At 52.4% G+C, this 23,112-nt stretch overlaps 1 protein-coding gene across 1 annotated transcript; it reads right to left on the bottom strand.

The window, feature by feature from the left end:
- Nucleotides 1-253: 253 nt before the first annotated feature.
- On the bottom strand, nt 254-22,736 carry Cd177 (CD177 molecule). The gene is given in 22 exon segments (XM_075989138.1): nt 254-528; nt 531-713; nt 1,001-1,135; nt 1,221-1,406; nt 2,573-2,709; nt 6,679-6,802; nt 7,010-7,129; nt 9,384-9,569; nt 9,682-9,822; nt 12,708-12,827; nt 13,036-13,158; nt 14,230-14,415; nt 14,622-14,762; nt 16,795-16,914; nt 17,116-17,235; nt 18,860-19,045; nt 19,267-19,407; nt 20,554-20,673; nt 20,885-21,004; nt 22,029-22,214; nt 22,419-22,559; nt 22,651-22,736. Coding segments are annotated over 22 exon segments (3,015 nt in total). The 5' UTR covers nt 22,703-22,736; the 3' UTR covers nt 254-481.
- Nucleotides 22,737-23,112: the final 376 nt, after the last annotated feature.

Raw genomic sequence — 23,112 nt, 5'->3', positions numbered from 1 at the left:
TCAAGCCTTATTCTCTGTTCCCGTGTCAATAACGCCGACTTGTGTCACTCAGAGCCTCTTACCCAGCTACTGAGCAGAGGTGAAAGCCCTTTGCTGTGCTCCGGGCCCCTCCCAGGTCACAGTGAGGCCCAGCATTTTAGGTGGCAGCACCCTGAGGGCTCTGTGGGCAGACACAGGAAGGCTGGCCTTGGCAGCGGGTCTCTCATGATCCCACTGCCTGCCATCATCTCCTTGCATAAAGAGAAACCCAGTATTTGGAGAAACAACAGCGACTTTATTATTCCACATGTATGGCCAATATGTGGGGGTTCACTGGCACAGGGTGAGATCAGTGGCTCCCATATATCAATATCAGTGATGTGAGGTGAGGGATCGGGACAGCATGGGCAGAAGGGTCCAAGTGTAAGGTCTTAGGTTATGACGTCAGAGGAGGGCTGGGTATGGGTGGCCAACAGGGATTCAGGACTGCAGGGAAAAGGGTTCAGCAGAGAGGACAAAGCCCTACAAACAAAGGGCTAAGAAGAGCCCCAGCCCTACCACCCAAGCCAGGGAAGAGGCTGAGGCTCCTCCACCCAGAGGCTTTTGATCATTTTTCTCTTCATCCTCAGAGAGTTCTTCTGTGGAGAAGATCCCGATTGTTCTAGAGCCACCCAGTAAGCTTTTGTCAGGTGAAGACATGCATCCCTGAAGGCTCAGTGTGGAAGACACTCCACCTGGAGGGTGAAGATCAGTCAGGGGTGCCACAGTCCAGCAATGCTGGGAAACTCCGACCCAGGAATCCCAGACCCATCCTTCTCCCCCAAACCTTGAATCTAACACCTGCCTTCCTTCCTCCACCCAGGACTCCAGGTCCCAGTTCCACTCCCTGACAGGGCTGAAGGGCCAAACCTTCAGCCTCATGAGTCCAGGCCCAGCCTCCTTCCATCTGAGGTAGCCTCATCTTGATACAACCCTCCATCCTCAAACTCTGGAGCCCTGGCTCTTTCCTTCCCGCACTCACCTCCCTGGAGCACAAGGTCCCCTTTATAACAGCGAGTGGTCCCCTGAGGGCAGGTGACAAAGTTGGTGCTCTGGAAGCAGGATGCAAACATCTCTACACACACCGGACACTGCAGGTCTCCAGGGGGAGGGACATCTGAGGACAGAAAGAAAGGTTGGGGCGCACTGCATGCTCTCAACACCAGCCACCAGCTGAACCCCCAAATGTCTGGGTCCCATACTTGGACGAGGGAGGGAGTTCAGCAGGACGCTGCTGCTGCTGGCTTCATTGCACAGGTTGGAGGAACAGAAGCGTGTGTAGGAAGCTACCAGCATTCCAGGGGGCTGGGAGTATATGGAGATACCATTGTTGTCCTCTGCCCCACGGCCGGAGCAACCTTTGCTCCATAGGAGGAGTGTCCTTGGTCCTGTGGGTATAAGAGAGTGAAAGCTGGGCTGGGAAGGGGAGGGTGACAAGGCCTGGGAGCCCAGTTCTTGGGTCCCTTGAAGCTCCCAGTCACAGGAAGGATACAACTGAGCATGTTCTGTGTCAGTCAAAGCCTGAAGCTCAAGCCTGGCTCCTTCTGCTCTGCCCCTTTGCAGACCTTACTGCACACTGTCTCCACAGTCTCCCTGAGCCCCTCCCACAGGCTGCAGTCTTACTGGGCTCACCATCTCTTCTTTTTTAGTTTTTTAATTACACCACTGTTTGGCCAATGGCTCAGGTGTATTATTAACTAGCTCTTACAACTTAAATTGACCCACAATTCTTATCCATGTTTAGCTACATGACTTGGTACCTTTTCTTTTTTTTTTAATTTATTTATTTATTAAAGATTTCTGCCTCCTCCCCGCCACCGCATCCCATTTCCCTCCCCCTCCTCTGATCAAGTCCCCCTCCATCATCAGCTTGAAGAGCAATCAATCATAAAACAAAAGTATATGTTCAACTATGTTCATAGCAGCATTGTTTGTAATAGCCAGAACCTGGAAACAACCTAGATGCCCTTCAATGGAAGAATGGATGAAGAAAGTATGGAATATATATATATTAGAGTACTACTCAGCAGTAAAAAACAAGGACTTTTTGAATTTTGCTCACCATCTCTTCTACCCCCTTCCTTTCCCGTCTCTCCCCCTCCCTTCCTCTCTCAGTTTCTGTAGCTCTTTGCTTCACTCTCTCTCTTGCTCTCTCTTTGAGAGTCTCAGCCCACCTTGGTCTTGAATTCACTATATAGATGTGGATGGCACTAAATCTCAATTTCACTGTCTCCTCCTTCCCAGCACTGGGATTACAGATGTGCCCAGTTTACCTGGTGCTACGGATCAAACTCAGGGCTTTCGGCATGGTAAAGACACTGAACCGACTGAGCCACACCCAGCCCGAGAATGCTTCAAATGATGGCGGTCATCAGGGCCCTTTCCATTGTTCGAACACTGCTCTCATCTCTGGGCTTGGGGCTACCTTACACTGCCCCCCAGCAAGGCAAGCCCAGAAAGAGGAGGAGGTGGGCAGGAACTGCAGGACACAGAACCCAGGGTAGGGCTGTGCTGGCCTGGTGCAGGAGTGCGGCTCTCGTCTCATCTCACACACCTACGTCTATGAGGAGAAGCGTCTCCTGACATAACTCCTTAGGTTCACACACTTTGGTCGACAGATCAGACCACTCGACAGCTTCCTTAGCAAAGCCAGTGCCAAGATTAAACATGACCCCCTCGTAACATGTCAGAACACCTGTGGAGAGAAAAACCGTCAGGATTAGTGAGAGTCAGGAAACCACCATGTCTGCCCCTCAGCTTCCGGGCTAAGGGCGGCCATTATGCTCCGAGTCACACTCCCCATGCCCTGGCTGTGACATCCCCGTCTGGATTAAGAAGGGACTCGGAAGTCACAGTCCCCAAGCCTGCAGCTCTGTTCACCCTGTTCCTCCCTGAGCATCTGCTCCTCTCAGAGCCTCAGGAAGACTTGCTGCTCCACTGAGGGCCCCTCTTCGGCCATTCTCTCCTCCCCATGGGGTTTCATGGGGAAGGTGGTCTCAAGCTACCTTTACCTTTTGTGCGTTTGTGTGTGCACACATGTGTGTATTCCTGTTCATGTGTGTGTGCATGCATGTGGAAGCCAGAGGAAACCCCAGCTGCCATCCACATCTTGCTTCCCACAGCATGTACTTTCATCTCTCCAGTCAAGCTTCTCCTTTCTTATTTATATACTTTTATGACATATGCGCAAGCGCGTTATATGTGTGTGTATGCGTGTGTGCGTATGTGGGTTTCTGTATGTGCCACAACTTCGGGAGTTAGTTCTCTCCCTCCACCAGAGAGTGAACTTAGGACGTCAAGCAAGAGTGCTTTAACCTGATGAGCCACCTCAGCTTCCCTTGACTTATTTTTCCAGACAGGGTGGCTCAGGGGTCTGAAGCTCTTGAAGTAAGGCCAAGTAGGTGAGGAGGACTGGCAGCAAGTCGTGGGGTCTGCCCATCGCTGCCTTGCCAGGGCTGGGATTACAAGCATGTTCCACCATAGCTCTCTTTGTCTGTCTGTCTGTCTGTCTGTCTGTCTGTCTGTCTGTCTGTCTGTCTCTGTGTATCTTTCTCCATGGGTGCTAGGAATTGGACTTAGGTTTTTATGTTTGCATAGCAAGCACCTATTTCCTGAGCCACCTCCCCAGCTAATAGATTTCTTTGGACTGAGAAGCCCTAGATTCCAAAGAGATCACTAGGTTGACCTCTAGTGAGCACTGGGCCTGCATGGTGCCTGGATACAGAAATGACTGCACAGATGAGCCCACTACATCCACTATGTGTGTGTGTGCGTGCGTGTGTGTGCGCGTGCGTGTGTGTGTGTGTGTGTGTGTGTGTGTGTGTGTGCACGTGCATGCGTGTGTGTGTGTCTGAGACAGGCTCTAGCTGCGTGGTCCAGGCTGGCCTCCCTCTGGCAGTCCTCCAGCCTCTGCCTCTGGAGCACTGGGACTGCAGAGCCAGCTCCTGTCTTCACTCTTGACAGGACTGCCTCACTTCCTCACCACAGCCCCCCAGCAGGTGGCAGCATTCTCAAGGGAGGGAAGCAGAGGCAGGAAGTGTTGGGGGTTTGTCCAGTATCACCCAGGCAGGAGGTGGCAGAGCTGGACTCGGAATTTTGGCTTTCAGTCTCCTTAGGGTCAGGGTTGAACACAGCAGTCCAGTTAGAGGACCTTGAGCTTGACCTTCCCTGACGACCTCACATAAGCATCGCATGACCTAACGTGCCCCAGGATGCAGAAATTCTGGGAGCTGGCACTGGGTGTCCACAAGCGCATCCCCGTGATGGCCCCCAGTGCGGCACTGGCCATCTCCTCATTTCCCAGGGGAGAATGTGCAGCTCAGCTGCCCTGCTCCTGCAACCAGATCTGCACTCTCTGCTCCATCCCACCACATCCTCCTCATCCTGCTCAAAGGTGGCCCCTTCCCCTGGGGCACAAGAGGCAGAGCTGCCCAAATTCTCATCCATGTTTTCCCTCCAGCCCCTGCTGCATTCTCCAGGAAACCCTGTGGCTTATGCTGCACAGCAACTGCAGCACCTGAGCACTGCGGCCGCCTCTAATGCTTCCGCCCAGCTGCAAGATGCCAGGCCTTTTGCCTGCCTGCCTGGGGTCTCTCTGAGCCCCTCTTCAGTTCTCCCCCACCTTCTTTACCACCCAGCTCTTACAGGGGTCGTCTTAAAGGACAAGGTGATCCTGTCAGGCCTGAGAAACTCTTGAGAAGCCCGAGAAGACAGAAACTTCTGTTAGGTCTCCATCTTCTCCAGAATAAGATCTGATTTCTTAAAATGGCCGATGGGGCCCTTACTGCTGAACTTTTGCAAGAGCTGCTCTGCTCCCCCAGATCTCCCCCCCGCCACACACATTCTGTGCTCCTAGCCTCTGCCAGTGGGTTTTGCTGAACCCCAATGAGCATATGCTAAATGCCCAACTGAACCCAATCAGGGACAGCGATGCTCCTCCAAGGGTTGTGTTTCATGCAGCATGCATGGGTTTTCTGTGTACGCTATGTGGAGATGTGAGGGGTGCACGCGTGGTGTGTACAGATGTATGATGTGTGTGGTATAGCCTTGTATGTGTGTTGGGCAGGTGGGTGTTCTGTATTATTCGTATTTAGTTTGGGTGTGGCCTGTAGCATGTGCTGTTGTAGGGAGGGCTCATGAGGTTTCTGGGGTTCCTCATGTAAACGAGGAACACAGGATCCAAAATGTGTGGGATGCGATATATGAAGCACAGGGTGATGACGCATGTGTGCATGTTTGCGGCTGTTGTGTGGCATGCACAGTTTATGTGGAATGTGCTTTCTCTTTTTAAGGGAAGATTACTCTTATGTGTACGAGATTGTGCCTGTGTGTGCCTGTGCATCACGTGTATGCAGTCCTTGCACAGTCCAGAAGGGGGCATTAGATCCCTAGAACTGAAGTTACAAACATGTTGATTACCGTGTGGGTGCTGGGGATTGAACCTAGGTCCTCAAGAAGAGCAGTCAGTTCTCTTAACAGCTGAGCCATCTCTCTAGCCCTTGGGATACATTTTTAAAGCATACTGCAGACTGTCAGTGTTTCATAATCTTAGAAACAAAAAACAGACTTAATTAATGAGCACTAATCAAAAGGAAGAAGAACGGTCTGGCCTCTGCCTCCCTGACTATCTTGTGCAGCCTTCCATGGTTCCTCAGTGCTGGGAGAAAGTTCATCCTCAGCTGGGTCTTGCAAGGCATCCTGGCCATCAGGATTCTGCCTTGCTCTGCACCCCATCATACTAGGTGGCATCCTGACTCCCTGGCTTTGGTGATTTCTCTGCTTGGAGTAGTTCTGCCTTCATCCTAGAATCACCTCATCTTCTTGGAAAGTGAAATCACAGCTCAACACCACCAGTGCTCCATCCTCTTGTTGAGTCTGTCTGTCTGTCTGTCTGTCTGTCTGTCTTATGTCAGGGCCTCTGCAGTCATAGTTTTCTGGTGACCAATCTTTTCTATTTTAATGTATGTATACATGCATGTGCCAAGGCCAGATGAGAATGACAAATGTGCTTTTCTATTGCTTTCCTCCTCATCCTTCCCTCGAGACAGTGTCCGTCACTGGGCTGAAGACTGGCAATCAGCAAGAGCCTCCTGTCTCTGCCTCCCACAGCACTGGGTTATAGTTTCACCTGCCTTATGGGAAGGTGGTCGCCTAGCATTTACAGACAGGCTGTCGCCAGGCTCAAAATATGCTAATGTTGTTCTGCTCCTTCTTTGTAATTTGGAGGACGCCTGGGATAGAGATGCCAATCAGCCTGTGTGACAGAGCAGGCACACAGAGCAGAAAGATCGGAAGACATGACAGAGAGGGCAGAGGAAGATGTAAAAGTGACTAAAGTCATTCACCTGGTTACCTGGGAAACAGAATGCTAATGAATTTACCCTCAGTTTACGTTTTGGTATAAAGGCCATTTGGAGAATAAACGCTAGGAATTTTCAGGATGTGAACTCAGGATTTCATGAGGGATCCCCTAGAATCTCCCTCCAGATAAAGCCATGTGAGTTGTGTCTTTAATCCCGCGCCTCCCCTCTGGTCCCGAGAAATAATTTATGGTCGGGGCTGGTCCCAGACCACGACACTTTCGGAGTCCCATATCCCATAAGGATCATCTTGCCTTGAGGCCGCAGCACAAGGTGTCACTTACTTTTGTTCATTTGCTGCCTGTCTAGCTGAGGACTGCAGTCCTCACGTACAACCATGGGTCCAACTGTCTGGGTGCCATTGAGCAGGTTGCAGTCTGGCTGGGATATGCAACCCTGCACCCTCAGGTTGGAGATGATCTCCCCTAGGATAGGAGGAGAGGGGAGAGAGACAGACTGCTCACACATGCAGGTCATGGGTGCCTTGCAGGCGAGGCAAGCCCTGCTCTGCTCTGGGAGGCTGGTTCCTTACTCATTCCCTGGCTCAGTTTACCTTTCTTCCCCAGACACCCAGCACCCCCACTCCCAGCCTACCATGTTCAGACTCCCAGGGTCTCCACGTCCAGACTTACCTCCCCTGAGCCTGACGTCTCCATTGTAGCAGTGTGTGCTGCCTGCGGGACAGACCTGCATGGGTGCGTTCTCACAACCATCTTCAGAAAGGCAGAGTGGGCAGCGCAGGGTCCCTGGGGCTGGGGAGCCACAGACACAGTGAGGAGCAGTGGGGAGTCAGTTACCCCCTCTTAGTTCCCCAACATGCCTCAGTCTCCCTAGCAAGCCCTCCTGAGCTCCTCTCATGCAAGTCTGACCACAGGGAACTGAGGCTGTGGTTAGGAGGGCAGGAAGAGCCTGCAGAGACCCTGGGGCAGGGCATAGGGAGAGCTGTGAGGACCTTTGGGGCTAGAGGCAGACTAGGGGAGGGGGACCAGGGAAGCAGGCAGTGGCTTTACTCACAGCTTTTCCTAAATAGTTGAGAAAAATCCCTCATCACAAAGTCTGCCAGTTTAGCACCACACAGGGATAGTGGGCAGCCTGAACCCAGTGTCCAGTAGGAGGAAGAAATATGAAAGCCCCAGACGAGAGGCGAGTGAACCAAAGCCAGCCATATGGAAAGAGGGAAAATACGCAGGGAAAGCAGGGCTGCTGGGGCCAGAGTGTGAGGCTGGGGGTCTGTCAGACGCCCACCCAGGGGGTCAGTGGGCAGGTGAAGCAGGTGAAGCACCGGCCACCAAGGCAGACCTTCTGACTTCAACCCCTGGGACCCACATGTTGGAGGACAGAACAGATTTGCCCGGCTATGCTCCACAGACTCCCTGGTGCCTCCGGGCAACCCCCACTCATAATTGAACAAAATGAATGAAAAGAAAAAGCAAAAAGATCTGGAGCTGGAGAGGTGACTCAGCAGGTAAGGATGGATAACGCCAATGGGAACAGGGGCTATCTCTGACTCTGCTGGTTTTTGGGACCCTACTCCTCATACTGAGTTCCCTTGCCCAGTCTGAATACATGGGAGATGCTTAGTCTTACTGCAACTTGATATGCCATGTTTTGTTGATATCTATGGGAGGCCAGCCCCTTTCAGAACAGAAGTAGAGAGTGGGGGTGGGGACAGGCGTGGGGGCACTGGGAGGAGAGGAGGAAGGGGGAAACATTGGCAGTTGCACCAGGACCTATCCCAGGTGCATGAACTGGCTTTTTGGAGCCCATTCCCTATGGTGAAATGCCTTGCTATGGGGGAGGGGGTTGGTCCTGCCTCAAGTTGGTATCCCAGACCTTGTTGACTCCCCAAGGAAGGCCTTACCCCCTCTGAGGAGTGGATGGGAGGTGGGAAGTGGGAGGTGAAGGGGGCCGGAAAGGGGGAGGAAGGGGAAACTAGGGTTGGTAGGTAAAATGAAAAGAAAAATTTTAATAAAAAATATGAAAAAAGAGAATTGATAAGACCCATGTAGAGGACCTAAGTGTGGCTCCTAGCACCCATGTTGCCAGGCTCACAACTTATAACTCCACCTCTAGGGAATCCAGTGTCCTCCTCTGGTCTCCTCAGGAACCTGTGCACATGTGTGCACACACAACTAAAACTAACTAAAAAGAAGAAGAAGAAGAAAAAGGAAATCTGCTTAATTCAGGATTGCAAGAAGAGGTCAGCTGGGGGAGTTTGAACTGCAGGTGAGAGAAGGCAGAGCAGGGACTGGGGCCCTGGAGAGGAGGGACTGGGGCCCTGGAGAGGAGGGACTGGGGCCCTGGAGAGCAGGGACTGGGGCCTGGAGAGCAGGGACTGGGGCCCTGGAGAGGAGGGACTGGGGCCCTGGAGAGGAAGGACTGGGGCCCTGGAGAGGAGGGACTGGGGCCCTGGAGAGGAGGGACCGGGGCCCTGGAGAGGAGGGCCTGGGGCCCTGGAGAGGAGGGACTGGGGCCCTGGAGAGGAAGGACTGGGGCCCTGGAGAGGAGGGACTGGGGCCCTGGAGAGGAGGGACTGGGGCCCTGGAGAGGAGGGACTGGGGCCCTGGAGAGGAGGGACTGGGGCCCTGGAGAGGAGGGACTGGGGCCCTGGAGAGGAAGGACTGGGGCCCTGGAGAGCAGGGACTGGGGGCCTGGAGAGGAAGGACTGGGGCCCTGGAGAGGAGGGACTGGGGCCCTGGAGAGGAGGGACTGGGGCCCTGGAGAGGAGGGCCTGGGGCCCTGGAGAGGAGGGACTGGGGCCCTGGAGAGGAGGGACTGGGGCCCTGGAGAGGAAGGACTGGGGGCCCTGGAGAGGAAGGACTGGGGGCCTGGAGAGGAGGGACTGGGGCCCTGGAGAGGAAGGACTGGGGGCCTGGAGAGGAGGGACTGGGGCCCTGGAGAGGAAGGACTGGGGCCTGGAGAGGAGGGACTGGGGCCCTGCTGTGGGAAAAACAAGAGCACCATGACTCCTCCCCAGCAGCTGGCTTCTCCAAGGCCCTCCCTCACCTGTCACAGAGGGTAGAGCCCAAAGAGGGGCTGTGGTAGACAGGTAATTGCAGAGGTCTCCTAGGCGGCACACTCGGGTGTAGGAGGTGACAGACAGCCCTGGGCCCTTCCTGTGCTCCGTGACTTTGGCCTCTTGGTTCTCAGCTGTTGTGCAGCCTTTTGTGAGAATCCACCTCACCATCTCTCCTGGACAGACAGAAATGCGCAGGCTGGGGTGGAGGTCGCCTTTTGTTGCCCAACAGATCTAAGGGAGCAGGGCTAAGTAAAAGGGCGTCTGTCCCCAGAGGGCCCGTCTCACCATTCTCTATCATCATCAACGTGTCTTGGCAGCCTTCACCCACACCACAGGTTGTCTGGCCAGCTGTCCACTGGAAAGGCGGCTGTGATACATTCCTTGTGATCTCCAATCCTCCATACTGGCATTTCAGAGCCTCTTCAGCTAGAAAGAGGAGAGAGAGCAAATCCCTCTCAGTATCAAACTGATTCTCTGGCGGGACTTCATTCACAGAGAGCAACAAGAGCCTTCTCTCCTGCAGTTCAGGGCAGGAAGCCTTGGTGCCTGTGCCGTCTAGTCCATGCCCTCAGGTCCCCAGATCTAGCAGTGAGAAAAGTAGCCCATATAAAGGTTAATGCTTTATATGCACTCAGTCCCATCTTGAAGGTCTAACATTAGAGAGAGGCAGAAGAGGAAACAGAGGCTGGGTCAGAGAAGGTCATACTTCCAGTGTGCCGGATTCCTACTGGATCCTCTTTCCCTACCATGGCTCCCTATTGCCTTGCTGTCATTATTGAGGCTGTCCATGGCTCTCAATCACGTGTGTTACAGGCAATACACTTAAGTACATCATGGGGACGCATTAGAGTCCCCACTTAAATGTTGCCTTCTGCACCAAATCTAAAGGCCCCTTGATTCTCTATGATTTTATTTTCCTTTATTTTATTTATTTGGGTTTTTCAAGACAGGGTTTCTCTGTGTTACAGCCATAGCTATCTTAGCACTAGCTCTTGCAGACCAGACTGACCTCAAACTCACAGAGATATGCTTGCCTCTTCCTCCTGAGGGCCCGGATTAAAGGCGCGCACTACCATCACCCGGCCTGATTTTTATTTCTATGAAGCAAGTTCACGGGGGTCCCTAGTACTACATATAGGTGTGGGTGGCTGAAGATGGAGGAGAAAATGGGAGTCTGTCAAGTAGAAGTTGGAGACCCAAGGCTGCCCCAAATCAGGCTTGTGGACATGCACGGCATACGCACACCGCGGAGTTGCTGTTTTCCTTTTAGACGGGGTCTTGTGTAGCTAAGGCTGGATTCAAACTTGCTGTACAGCCAGGGATGATGACCTTGAACATCGAATCCCCCTGCCTCTACCTCTCAAGTGCCTGGATGACAGGCATGTTCTATCATTGCTGGTTTAGTTTCTACTGGGGGTAGAGCCCAAAGCTTCATGCATGAGAGCTCACTGTGAAAGTAAGAGGCCCCAAGTTCAGATCTCTATTATCCCACGAAATCCCAGCATTGGGAAGTGAGACAGGTGAACATTGGGAGTCTGGGCTAGCCAGCCTAGTGGGCACATACCGTACACACATCACACTCACAAAAGCGTAAGTCACCATTGGCCATGCCAGAGGATCAGGGAGCTGCGATTGAAGTTCCACCAGGAGGGAATCCCCTGATGGGTCAGCCTCATTTAGGCAAAGCCATGGAACAACAGACCTTTCAAGATAAGTAATAAAATAATTGGTCCTTTCTTTGTAACTGCAAATGCAGCCTGCCAGTAAAAGACCCGAGGAGAACACCTTGCTTGCCACGTGGTTAATCTGTAACAAGTTACTTGGGTATGTATGTATGTGGGCTCTGGGGTAATTTGTTTTTCCCCTGTAATATATAAAATGTTTAATCCTGTGAGGGAGGTGGAAAACATGTTTTTACCTATAATCATTCACTTGGTAAATGGAACGCAACTGTTTTGACTCTTGTACTGCCTGGAAGAGTCTGTTGGGGTAGAAAAGCTGCGAAACAGCATGAGAGGAAAGAGAGAGACAATAAAAAAGAGAATAAAGAATAAAGAAGGAAAGCATCAAGAGAGTTTGTGTCTTTTCCTCTCACTCCCCACTTCCTCACCCCCACTCTAGACAGCAAATTCTAGCCTTGTCACTATGTGGATCCTGCCAAGGCCCTGTATTGCTGGAGGCTGGCCCCCAAGACAGTGGTCAAAAGTGCATTATATTAATAGTAATGAAATACATGTTAAGATATTTAAAAGAACAAGAAAGAAATGTCATTTTAAAAAAAAAAGCCGGGTGGTGGTGGCAGCAGTGGCGCACGCCTTTAATCCCAGCACTCCGGAGGCAGAGGCAGACGGATCTCTGTGAGTTCGAGGCCAGCCTGGTCTACAAGAGCTAGTTCCAGGACAGGCTCCAAAACCACAGAGAAACCCTCTCTCGGAAAAAAAAAAAAGCAGGAGGGGAAGGAACTGCGGATCATTACATGAAATGAAATAAAATGGATTCAGAAAGAAACATTTCACGTGTTCTCTCATGCTAACACACATGCACACACACATTCATGCACACACACATTCATGCACACACACACATTCATGCACACACACATTCATGCACACACATGCACACCCCTAAATTTGTATATCTATGATGCGAAAGAAGAAAGGAGACTATTTGGGGAAAAGAGGGGGCTAGCAAAAGAGGAAAGAGAGAGAAGGAGGTAGTTGGGGTCAAAGTACACAACACAGCTGAATGAAAATGCCAGTATAAAACCCACCACTCTGCACAATGAAGACATGACAATAAACTAAAAAGATGCAATCAGAAAGCTCTTCTTGCGCTCAGGACCCCTGCGGGTGTCACAGCACTAACAACAGCATGGAATCCCATGCAGAGTGACCACCTTGCACCTGGACTTTCCTTCCACTCAGCCCTCATCTCCAACACCCACAGGCTCACCTGGGCCAGCATTGTGCTTTTATCACTTACTTGTGTGCTGTGGGTGTGCACACGTCACGGCACACAAGTGGGGTCCAGACGACAACTTAGGATGGGTTCTCTCCTTCCACTATGTGGGTCTCAGGGGCAGAACTCAAGTCATTAAGGATGATACTCACTAAGCCACCTCACCAATCACTGGCCACAGTCTCTCCTTGGTCCACCACCTCCCAACCTCCAGCAGTCTCTCTGGAGAATCTCCTCCCAGGCAAACACTGGAGAGTGATCTCATCTAAATGGCAACTTTGGGTTGCCTCTGTTGGTGATTTGGGGTACCCCACAAGTATCCTGTTGCTTGGGGGCTGCAGCATACGACTCACCTAACTGAGGACCGCAGTCCTCATGCACATCTATGGGTCCAATTGTCTTGGTGCCGTTGAGCAGGTCACAGCCTGGCTGGGACATGCAGCCCTGCACCTTCAGATCGGAGATGAGCCCTCCTAGGATAGGAGGAGAAGAGAGAGACAGAGAAGCGCACACAGAGAGTTCACAGGCAGATCATAGGAGCCTCAGAGGCGAGCCCAGCTCTGGAGGCTGGCCCCACACTCCTGGAAGCTCAGTTCCTTCACTCAGTTTACCCAGCTCTCTCCCTCCCAGCTTACTGGCTTATCATATTCAGTTCCGCAGGGGCCCCGCGTCCAGGCTTACCTCCCTTGAGGCTGAGGACTCCATTGTAGCAGTGCAAGCTGCCTGCAGGGCAGACCTGTTCCGGGGCATTCTTTGGACAGCCATCTTTGGAAAGGCACAATGGGCAACGCAGGGACCCCGGACCTGAGAGACAAGTCAGTGATGGGCAGTGGGAGGCCCCAGTGGTCCTAAGAATGAACTTAAGTTATTCGGTGCCCTCGGGTCTCATGGTGGCTCAAAGACAAAAACTCTGTGTCCTAAGAGGGCATCATGCCTGAAGGCAGGAAAGACTGTGGAGACCCCAGGCCTGAGTGCCTGAGCCTGCCAACCAGCAGTGTCTTTTCTGTGACCAGACAGAGAGATGGACTTGGCCAAGGATGGGAGGGGGTGTCCTGGAAAGTACCAGTGACTTCAAAGTCTATTAGAAGGTCAAGGAGGACAGGTACCAATATTCCAGAGAAGACCATCTCATACTCTGTTTAACAAACATCAGGGAAGGCCAGTGGGAAGTTACAAGCCAGGATCCTTCCTGGAGAAGAAACGTGACAGACCCCCGTTAGTGACTAACCCCAGCAGAAAGAAAAAGACTATTCGGGATGGCAAGGTCAGACTGTGACAGAATCTGCCATGATTTAGCATCAGAAAAGTCATTATCAGATGGCTCTGTAGGTAAAGTGCTTGCTGCAGAGCCCCCGAATCCCAAAGCCACATGGAATGGCATAGTCTCAGAATGCCAGAGTTGGGGAGGTGGCAATGAGCTGGCCCCTGGGGCTCATTGGCCAGCCAATCTACCCTAATGGGTGAGCTCCAGGCCAATAAAAGACCCCAGTCTCAAAAAATAAGGCATATGGCTTCTGAGGAATGTCACCTGTGCCTTTTGGCCTCCACTCTTGTGCACACGCACGCGCGCACACACAAAAGAAAAACCACCAGTTCGCTGCTCTGTGACTGTGAGAAGTGCTCCTGGGAGTTCAGAGGTGCAGATTTCAGGGCACTTGGGAGAAGGAAGGAATAGGTGGAGCCTGAGAGAGGGGTGAGGGAGTAAGAGAGAGAGACAGAAGTTCAGGTGGGATGGGGTGGGGGGGGGGGCGGGGCGGGGCACAGCAAGGGGCAGCCTGAAATGAACACCTTTAGTGATCTCTTTAGAACCACAGTTCGGTCCTTCATTCTGTCACCCCTTCCCCTGCTCCTGTGACCCCCACTTCCCTCTAGCACCTGTGACAGGTGGTGGGATCCAGAGAGGATGGGTGGAGGACAGGTCATTGCAGAAGTCCCAGTGGCGGCACACGTGGGTATAAGAGATAATGGAGACTCCGGGGCCTGTTCTGTGCCGGGTGATTCGGGGCTTGTGGTCTTCGTCTGCTGTGCAGCCTTTGGTGAACACCAAGTTCACATTGGGTCCTGGAAGGAGAGAGGGAGACCGGGAGGGTCAGGATGACGGGGGTCGTGGTGGGATGTTGTGCCTCGGGGAGGTGGGCGGCCTGCTGGTGGTGAGATGGTGAGTAGGGACTGGGCGCTGGGGGCGTGGCCTCCAGAATTCCAGGCAGAACTCCGGGGGCAGGGCTGAGCCAGAAGGGGTGGGTCGCACACCGAAGCTCCGGTCTCACCATTCACTATGAGTAAGACTGTTTCCTGGCACCCCTCGCCGATTTTACAGGTCTCCCAGCCGGTTGTCCAGTCCAGGGGCAGCGATGACACTTTCCTTAGGGCGTCTACTTGCCCACTCCTGCATTCTAGGGCCTGAGCGCCTGGGATAGGAGGAGAAAACCTATAGGAGGTCTCTCAGCTTGACTTCCGGGATTACCGGCTAGCCACCTTAAACTGCCTCTGTACTTGCTACATGAAGCAGTGACACACAACTCAAGTCGTGAAGTCAAACGTTGTGAGACAAATTAAAACTCAAACAAGGCCAACGTGGCACTGGGGATTAAGGTACTTGTCGACAAGTTTGACGACCTGAGTCCCCAGAACTCAGACAATGGAAAGAGAAAACCAGTTCCCTGAAGTTCCTCTTACCGCCCCCTCCCCACCCTGCCACTCACACAGCATGGCCATGTGTGTGCACATGAACTCACACACATAAATAGGTAAATGTACTAAAAAAATAAAGAAAATGTAAACAGGAACATTTGAGGAACCCACTCAACTCTCTAAAATGTTTGCGTGTGCATGCATGTGTATGTACAGTTGTGTGAGCATGCAGGTGTGTGAGCATGTATATGTGTGTGCAGATATGTGTGTGCGGGTGTGTGAGCATGCATGCCTACATACAAGTGTGCCAGCATGCATGTGTGTGTGTGTGCAGATGTGTGTGTGTAGGTAGGTGTGTGAGCATGCATGCTTATATACAGGTGTGTGAGCATGCATGTGTGTATGCAGATATGTGTGTGCGGGTGTGTGAGCATGTATGCCTACATACAAGTGTGCCAGCATGCATGTGTGTGAGCATGCATGCTTATATACAGGTGTGTGAGCATGCATGTGTGTATGCAGATATGTGTGTGCGGGTGTGTGAGCATGCATGCCTACATACAAGTGTGCCAGCATGCATGTGTGTGTGCAGATGTGTGTGTATGTAGGTGTGTGAGCATGCATGCTTATATACAGGTGTGTGAGCATGCATGTGTGTGTGCTTTGTGTGTGCACATGAGTGTGGAGGGCAGAGGTGGGTTCTGGGTATCTTCCACCTTATCTTTTGAGACACAGACTCCCACTGAACCCAGACCTTATTGACTGGCGTAGCAGGGGCTCTGGGAATTCATCTGTTTCTTCCCTCCCCTCTCTCAACCCCAGTGCTAGGGTTTGGATGTGTGCTGCTCTGCTCAGTTTTGCACTGTGCTGGGGTTGCAAACTCTGGACTTCGTGCTGTGTGGAAAGTGTTTTCCCTGCTGAGCCATCTCCCCAGCCCGTCTACATGCTCTCTTTGAGGCTCTGAGGGTTAAGACGACACAGGCATGTTAGGAAACTGAGGCTGGGACAGACAAGACCAGGCACGTAGGCAAGATAATACTCCTAATCCATTTTCTGTCTCGATGATAGCTACTCTTTCCCTTGCATCCCTTCTGAGAAACTCCACCGCCACCCACACCTGCCAGGTGAGTTGCCACTGTGGCTGTACAAGTAGGGACACTCCCTGAGCCCCCACTTGAGTCCTGCATTCTCCGCTCTCTGATTTTCTTTCCAATGGAGTGAGGCTGCTGGGTATCATAGATGAGAAGGGGATGGAGAGACTGGAGATGGTTAAAGGACCCTGAGACCCAGGCTGACGCCAGGACTGGGTGTAGAATGGGGACAAACAAGCAGGTGCACCTGGCCCTTTCCCACCGAGCCTGTCCTTCTGTAGGGTATCATAGATGAGGATGGGAGAAGGGGATGGAGAGACTGGAGGCAGTTAAAGGACCCTGAGACCCAGGCTGACGCCAGGACTGGGTGTATAGAATGGGGACAAACAAGAAGCACCTGGCCCTTTCCCACTGAGCCTGTCCTTCCGTAAGGAGGGCCACATGAGCTCACTAGTTCCAGAATAATCCAACATTCTCCTCAATGCTTTTGTGTCCAGAGTCACACTCCCAGTCTCCTTTACCTGGATACCTTTCGATGCTGCTGCCACAGCCTCCCTGAAGAATCTCCCTCCCCCAGTTGCTTGCGCACATCTGAGCAAGTGATGCTCCTGGCTGTCAAGCCATGGTGAGTGGCTTTGGGTGTCTCACACCCCACAAGAATCATCTTGTCAGGGCTGCAGTGCAGGGAATGCGTCTCCTTTTCCTGTACGAAACTCACCTGACTGGGGCCCGCAATTCTCACTCAGTCTTATGGGTCCAATGACCCTGGTGCCATCAAACAGGTTGCAGCCTGACTCTGGCATGCAGCCCTGCACCCTCAGATTGGTGGTTATGCCCCCTAGGAAAGGAGGAGATGGGGAGAGACAGAGACACTGACATAAGGATCATGCAAACCTCAGAGGCAAGCCCAGTTCCAGGAGGCCTGCCTTGCCCCGCTCTGGGTCTTATACCCGGTCTGTCTACTCTCACTTCCCAGATACTGAATATCGACTTCCAGTCCTCCTCATCCACTTGGTAGGGTCACCATGTCCAGGCTTACCTCCCCTGAGTCTGAGGACTCCACTGTAGCAGTGTGTGCTGCCTGCAGGGCAGACCTGCTCAGGTGCGTGTTCACAGCCACGTGTTGACAGGCAGTGTGGGCAGCTCAGGGTCCCTGGGACTGGAAGCAGTAGATGCAGTAAGGGACAGTAGGGATTCTGGATTGGGTTCAAAGGACTCCCAACTTATTCCCCCAGCATGCTCCACTCTCTCTGTACAGGCCCAGCTGCAGGAGTAAAGGGGTAGAGAGTGCAGAAGAAGCCTCTGGCCAAGAATATAAGAGGTGCTATTCTCCTAGGTGGGGTCTGGGGGAGTTTCTGAGGCTGGACAAGAGACATGAACTTAAGTAAGAAAGAATGAGAGTACCTCAAAGGACCACTGACTTTACTCCAAACTTATTTTTTGAAAATATTTATTTTTATTATTTATGTGTATTTTTGTGTAGGTGGAGGGTGAGGGGTGGGCTTGCATATGTGTGTGTAGGTGCCTCGACTTTGAGGTCTTTGGAACTAGAGTTACAGGCTGTTGTGAGCCATCCAAGGTGAGGGCTGAGAACTATACTTGGGTCCTATGGAGAGCAACAGTTTTCTTAACACCGAGCAGTCCCCACCCCAGTTTGCTCCCAGCTTCTGCTAAATAACCAAGGGAAAGAGAGCTGTCCTGTTTCAGAATAGGAAGACGCAAAGCATCGTCTCAAGCTGTTTTTGACACCAGGCAACAAGAAGGGAATGTTCTAGACTAATGTTCAACAGGAAGAGGAAGTGCCATTAGGGTCCCAAATCAGCCTTAGAGAAAGCAGGAGGAGCCAGGCGGGAGCAAGGCCTCTCTGAGGTTGGTGGGTCAGCATCAGAAAACAAACATGGGAGAGTTAGTGAGGTGCGTGCAGACAAGGCCAGCACAGGGATCTAGGAAGGACCATAGGAGAGATGCACAGCCGGAACTGGAAGTCATTTGAGGTCAAGGTGGAGGAGCTAACAGGCTGCCAGTCAGTAGAGTGGCGGTGATTTTAAACAGCCCCAAGGTTGGGGATGTCACTCACTGGTTGAGCCCCTGCCTAGAATCCTCCAGTGAGGGGTTAGAGATGTGGCTCAGTGGTAGAGCCCCTGCCTAGAATCCCCCAGTGAGGGGTTAGAGATGTGGCTCAGTGGTAGAGCCCCTGTCTAGGTGATGTGGGAAGTCCTTCTGTATATGTGTTGCTTTTATTGGTTAATGAATAAAGAAGCTACTTTGGCCTGTGTTAGGGCAGAATAGAGCTAGGTGGGAAAACTAAGCTGAATGCTGGGAGAAAGTAGGTGGAGTCAGTGAGATGCCATGCAGCCACCGCAGGAGACAGACACACTGGAACCTTGCCCGTAAGCCACAGCCACGTGGTGACACACAGATTAGTAGAAATAGGTTAACTTAAGATATAAGAGGTAGCCAATAAGACACTAGAGCTAATAGGCCAAGCAGTGATTTAATTACTACAGTTTCTGTGTGGTTATTTTGAGTCTGGGCGGCCAGGAACAAAGGAGCAGCCTCCCCCAACACCTAGAATCCCCCATTGAGGGTCTGGGGGTGTGGATCAGTGATCAAGAGTACCTGCTTAGCTTGTGCAAGGTCCTGGATTCCATCCCCAATACCACCAAAAATTTAAAAATTTGCAATAAAATAAATAGCCCCTGTGTGCTTACTTCTATCCCATAGCCCTGTCTTTCCTCTAGACATCTCCTTTCCCTCTCTAGGGATTCTTCCTACTCTGGTACCTGTGTCAGGGGGTGGAGTCCAAAGATTTTCAGTAGTAGACAGGTCGTTACAGAAGTCCCTGTGGCGGCACACATGGACATACGTGATGATAGAGATTCCAGGGCCTGTTCTGTGCCTGGTGATTTGAGCCTCTGTGTTTGCAGCACTAGTACATCCCTTACTGAGAACCATGTGAAATTCTTGCCCTGGAAAGAGAGGGAGGCTGCTGGGAGCACAGACCTCCAGGTCCGAGTGAGAGATAGCACAGCTGCTAACGAGGAAGGCCCAGGCACAGGAAGGGTTCCCCTGTTCGTGAAGGAGTCCTAGATTTCAGTGCCAGGGAGGTGGGTTATGGAGTCATTCCCAGGATGTGGTGGGAGGGGCATGCAGTGGGAGTGACTAGTGATAGGGCGGGGCCTCTTCTTACCATTCTGTATTAGCATCAATGTTTCAAGGCACCCCTGGCCCGCCTCACAGATTTTCCAGCCAGTTGTCCAGCTCAGGTGCAGCTCTGATACATTCCGTATAGTGTCTAAGGCCACACTGTTGCAGTCCAGAGCCTGTGGACCTGGATTGGGAGATGGAACCCACCTCAAGGGCTTCCCCAGGCCCCAAGAGATGCCTTTCTGATGGGATACATGTCATAAACACTAACATGTTGGCCCCCTTTGTAGACCTCTCTTGTGCTACTAGAGGCAGCAGTTCTTGGTGTTAGTGATATCCAGCCAAATCCTCAGGCTTTTCCATCTGCTTGGGTAAAAAGGTCAACACCAAGCTGGGGAGATGAGACTCAGTCAGAGTAGTGTTTGCTAAGCAAGAGTGAAGGCCTGAATCTGTGATCCCGAACACTCAGGGAAAAGCTGGGTGTGTGTTAGGGCTGGAGCGGTGGCTCTTCCTGCAGAGGATCCGAGTTCAGATACCATCATCCTGCATCAGACAGCTCGTGACCGACTATAACACCAGGGACATCCTTTTCTGGCCTCTCTGAGAGCCTACACACATATACACACACACTAAAAAAATACTCTTCAAAACTCTGGGTGTAGGGCACATGCCTGCAATCCCAGTCCTAAGGAAGCAGAGGCAGGTGGATTCACCACCAAGCCTGGCCGAATTGGCAAACTTCAGACCCTTGGCATCACACACACACACACACACACACACACACACACACACACACTCCATCTCAAAGGAGGTGGATGAAGTTCCTGAGGGTGATGTCTGAGGTTGGTTTCTGACTTTCACACACATGTACACATGGGGGCACACACATCCACCCATTCACACATGAACACACCCACACCCACTAAAACAAAAGCTGCCAGGAGACCTCGGCTTTCCCAGGCCCATGCAAAGAAGGCTGGCATCACTTCCCCAGAGCCTCAGCACATGGTCCTGAGCTGACTGCTGCAAAACACCACAGAGGAACCCCCTCTCAGCAGCCTTCCTCCTCGCCCCTCTGTTCCACCCAGAACACCCGCCTTTGGTTCAACATTAGCTGTGTCTCTGTTCTCTAGCTCTGCCCGTGACCACACCCCTTTCTTGTCTCCCGCAGCTGGCATGCCTTCTCTAGCCCTCCAGTCACCCTCTGGAAGGGTCCTCGCGCTCCCTCTGGACTTCTTGGGAATGGCTGGCCTTGGTTGGTGGCTCTAAGGTGTTCCACACTTTCTAAGGATGATCTTGTGCCGAAGCTCAGCCTCGTTTTCCTACTCACCCAACTGAAGACCACACTTTTCACTCATATCCAAGGTCCCGATGGTCTTGGTGCCGTTGAGCAGGTTGCAGTCTGGCTGGGGCATGCAGCCCTGCACCTTCAGATTGGTAATTATGTTGTCTATGCAAGGGGAAGAGGATGAGAGGAAGAGGTCTGGGCGGGGAGAGAAAGCTGACAAACTTTCCAAATCTCAGGCAAACCCAGCTCCAGGAGGCCAGTTGCACTTTCTTGCAGGTTCAGTGCCCAAACTCAGTTTACCCTTGTTCTCCAGACACTCAGATATCAATGCCTAACACACACACCCCTCCCTGGGCCCAACCTCCAGACTTACCTCCCCTGAGCCTGAGGACTCCGTTGTAGCAGTGTGTGCTGCCTGTGGGGCAGACCTGCATGGGTGCATTCTCACAACCATCTTCGGAAAGGCAGAGTGGGCAGTTCAGGGTCCCTGGAACTGTAGGCGACAGATAAGGTGAGTGGGGAGGACCTAGCTGTGGTTCAGACACCTCCTCCCTACTTTGTTACCCAACATTTCTTCCTGAGGTTGCCCTCATACAGGCCCAGCTTCAGGGATTTCAGGCTATGATCTAGCTGGGGAATCAAGGACAGAAAGAGTATGGAGATGATCAGAGACCCCGGGACTGAGGTCAGAACGGGGCTGTGGTTTCACCCACAGCTTCTGCTAAACAGTGAAGGAAAGTGAGGATTTGCTGAGCAAATCCAGTGCGCCACTGCCCAGATGTCACGTGACAGCAGCAAGGAAGGACGAAGTCCCGGGCCAGGGCTGGGGAGACATGCCTTGGCAACATGAGGATCTGTTTTCAGTCCCCAGCACCCATGTATAAAGCTAGGTGCACTCGTCTATTGATGATCCTGATACTTAGGTAGCAGAGCCAAGTGGATCCCTGAGGCTGGCTGGTCAGCCAGCCAAGAATAATCTGTGAGCTAGCTCCAGGTTCCAAGGAGAGACCTCACTGCAAAGACACTAACTAGATGGTTTATAAGGAAGAACACCCCAAGTTAGACTCTGGCTTCTTTACATATGCATGAGCGTGCCCTTAGGTAAAGGAAACACAGAAACCTATATGAGAGCCACCCAGAAAGAGGCACCATGCTGGAAGAGTGTGGGGGGGGGATGAAGCTCCAGAGTTGAAGGCTGGTGGTTCAACATCAGAAAATATAGCTAGCTCATAACTCCAACCCTGTTGTAGAATGTTGGCAGGAGTGTTCTGAGGCAGGATGGAGGGAAGAGAGGGTGGGAAGAGACAGAGGGTGAGTGAATTGGAAGAGGGGGAAGGACAGATGTGTAGTAAAGGCTGGGATGGAGCCAGTGAGCTGGCCAAGCTTCCGTTGGTGAGTGAGTGTTTGTAAAAGAATAATCCTGTGTGCTGTTTTCTCTCCCATAGCCCCACCCCTTCCTTATAGGACTTCCGCCCCCCCCCCCCGTCCCCTCCTGTCATTCTTCCTCCCTGTGGCACCTGTGGGTGTGGGTAGGTCTCCAAGAACTTTAGTGCTGGACACATCATTGCAGAAGTCACTATGGCGACACACACGGATGTAGGAGACGATAGAGAGTCCAGGACCGGTCCTGAGCCAGGTAACCTGGGGCTCTTGGTCCTCAATCTTAACACAGCCCTTGCTGATCAACAAGTTTATTTGGGGTCCTGGATGGAGAAGGGAAAGCAGGTGGAGGTGGGGATTGGGATTTCAGGATCCTGGAGTGAGTGTGGGCATCCCGAAGTGGGTGAGATGCTAAGAAAGAAGGGACTGGGCATGGATGGGTTGCACCTGCTGCTGAGGGAGAGTCCCTCCCAGGGATGCAGGATGCCCAAGGGCAGTGGGACCAGGCTCTTCAGGGGGTTTCTTACCATTCTCCAGAAGCATCACCAGTTCTTGGCAACCGTCACCAACCTCACAAGTTTCCTTGCCGGTGTTCCACTTAAGGGGCAGCTCTGAGGCATTGCGCACAGCCTCTATTTTGCCGCTTTGGCATCTCAGAGCTGGTACACCTGGGGTGGGAAGATCAGCTTCATCTCAGTCGGTTACCTTGTTCCACCTCCTGAGACAGATGTCCCCTTCCAGGTGGGATTTCTCACGAACCGGGTAGCAGAGTCGTGACACCCAGGAGGGTCAGCACTGGCATAAGGTTCATGACTCCTGTCCCTGGCTAGAAATGCCTCCAGTGCTCTTAGAACAGGAAATGCAACCCTTTTATACCCAGGATTACCCAGGGCAGCTCAGGAAACGGGGGGAGTTGCCATGCAATAAACACCGGGCCAGAGCCCCACCCTGAATCTACTGCTAGACTCTTTGGATAGTCCCTACCCCTGGACTGAAGAGTACAGACCCAGCCTTCAACCCTTAGAACCAGGAGGGATCCAGCTCCCAAACCCTCCTCCGTTGGGCTCAAAGATCTTGGTCTAAGCCTTGCCTCTAACCCAGGGGTCCACATCCCAACAGCTTCCCGAGAGCTAGGAGTCTAGGACCCGGCCATCCTTTCCTCAGCCCTAGGGATTCAGACCCCAAGCCCTCTCCCTTGGACTTAGGAGTCCAGTCCTCATC

Source organism: Microtus pennsylvanicus, chromosome 1 (assembly GCF_037038515.1).
Source record: "Microtus pennsylvanicus isolate mMicPen1 chromosome 1, mMicPen1.hap1, whole genome shotgun sequence".
Taxonomy (NCBI): Eukaryota; Metazoa; Chordata; class Mammalia; order Rodentia; family Cricetidae; genus Microtus; species Microtus pennsylvanicus.
This window is presented reverse-complemented; position numbering and strand designations above follow the sequence as displayed.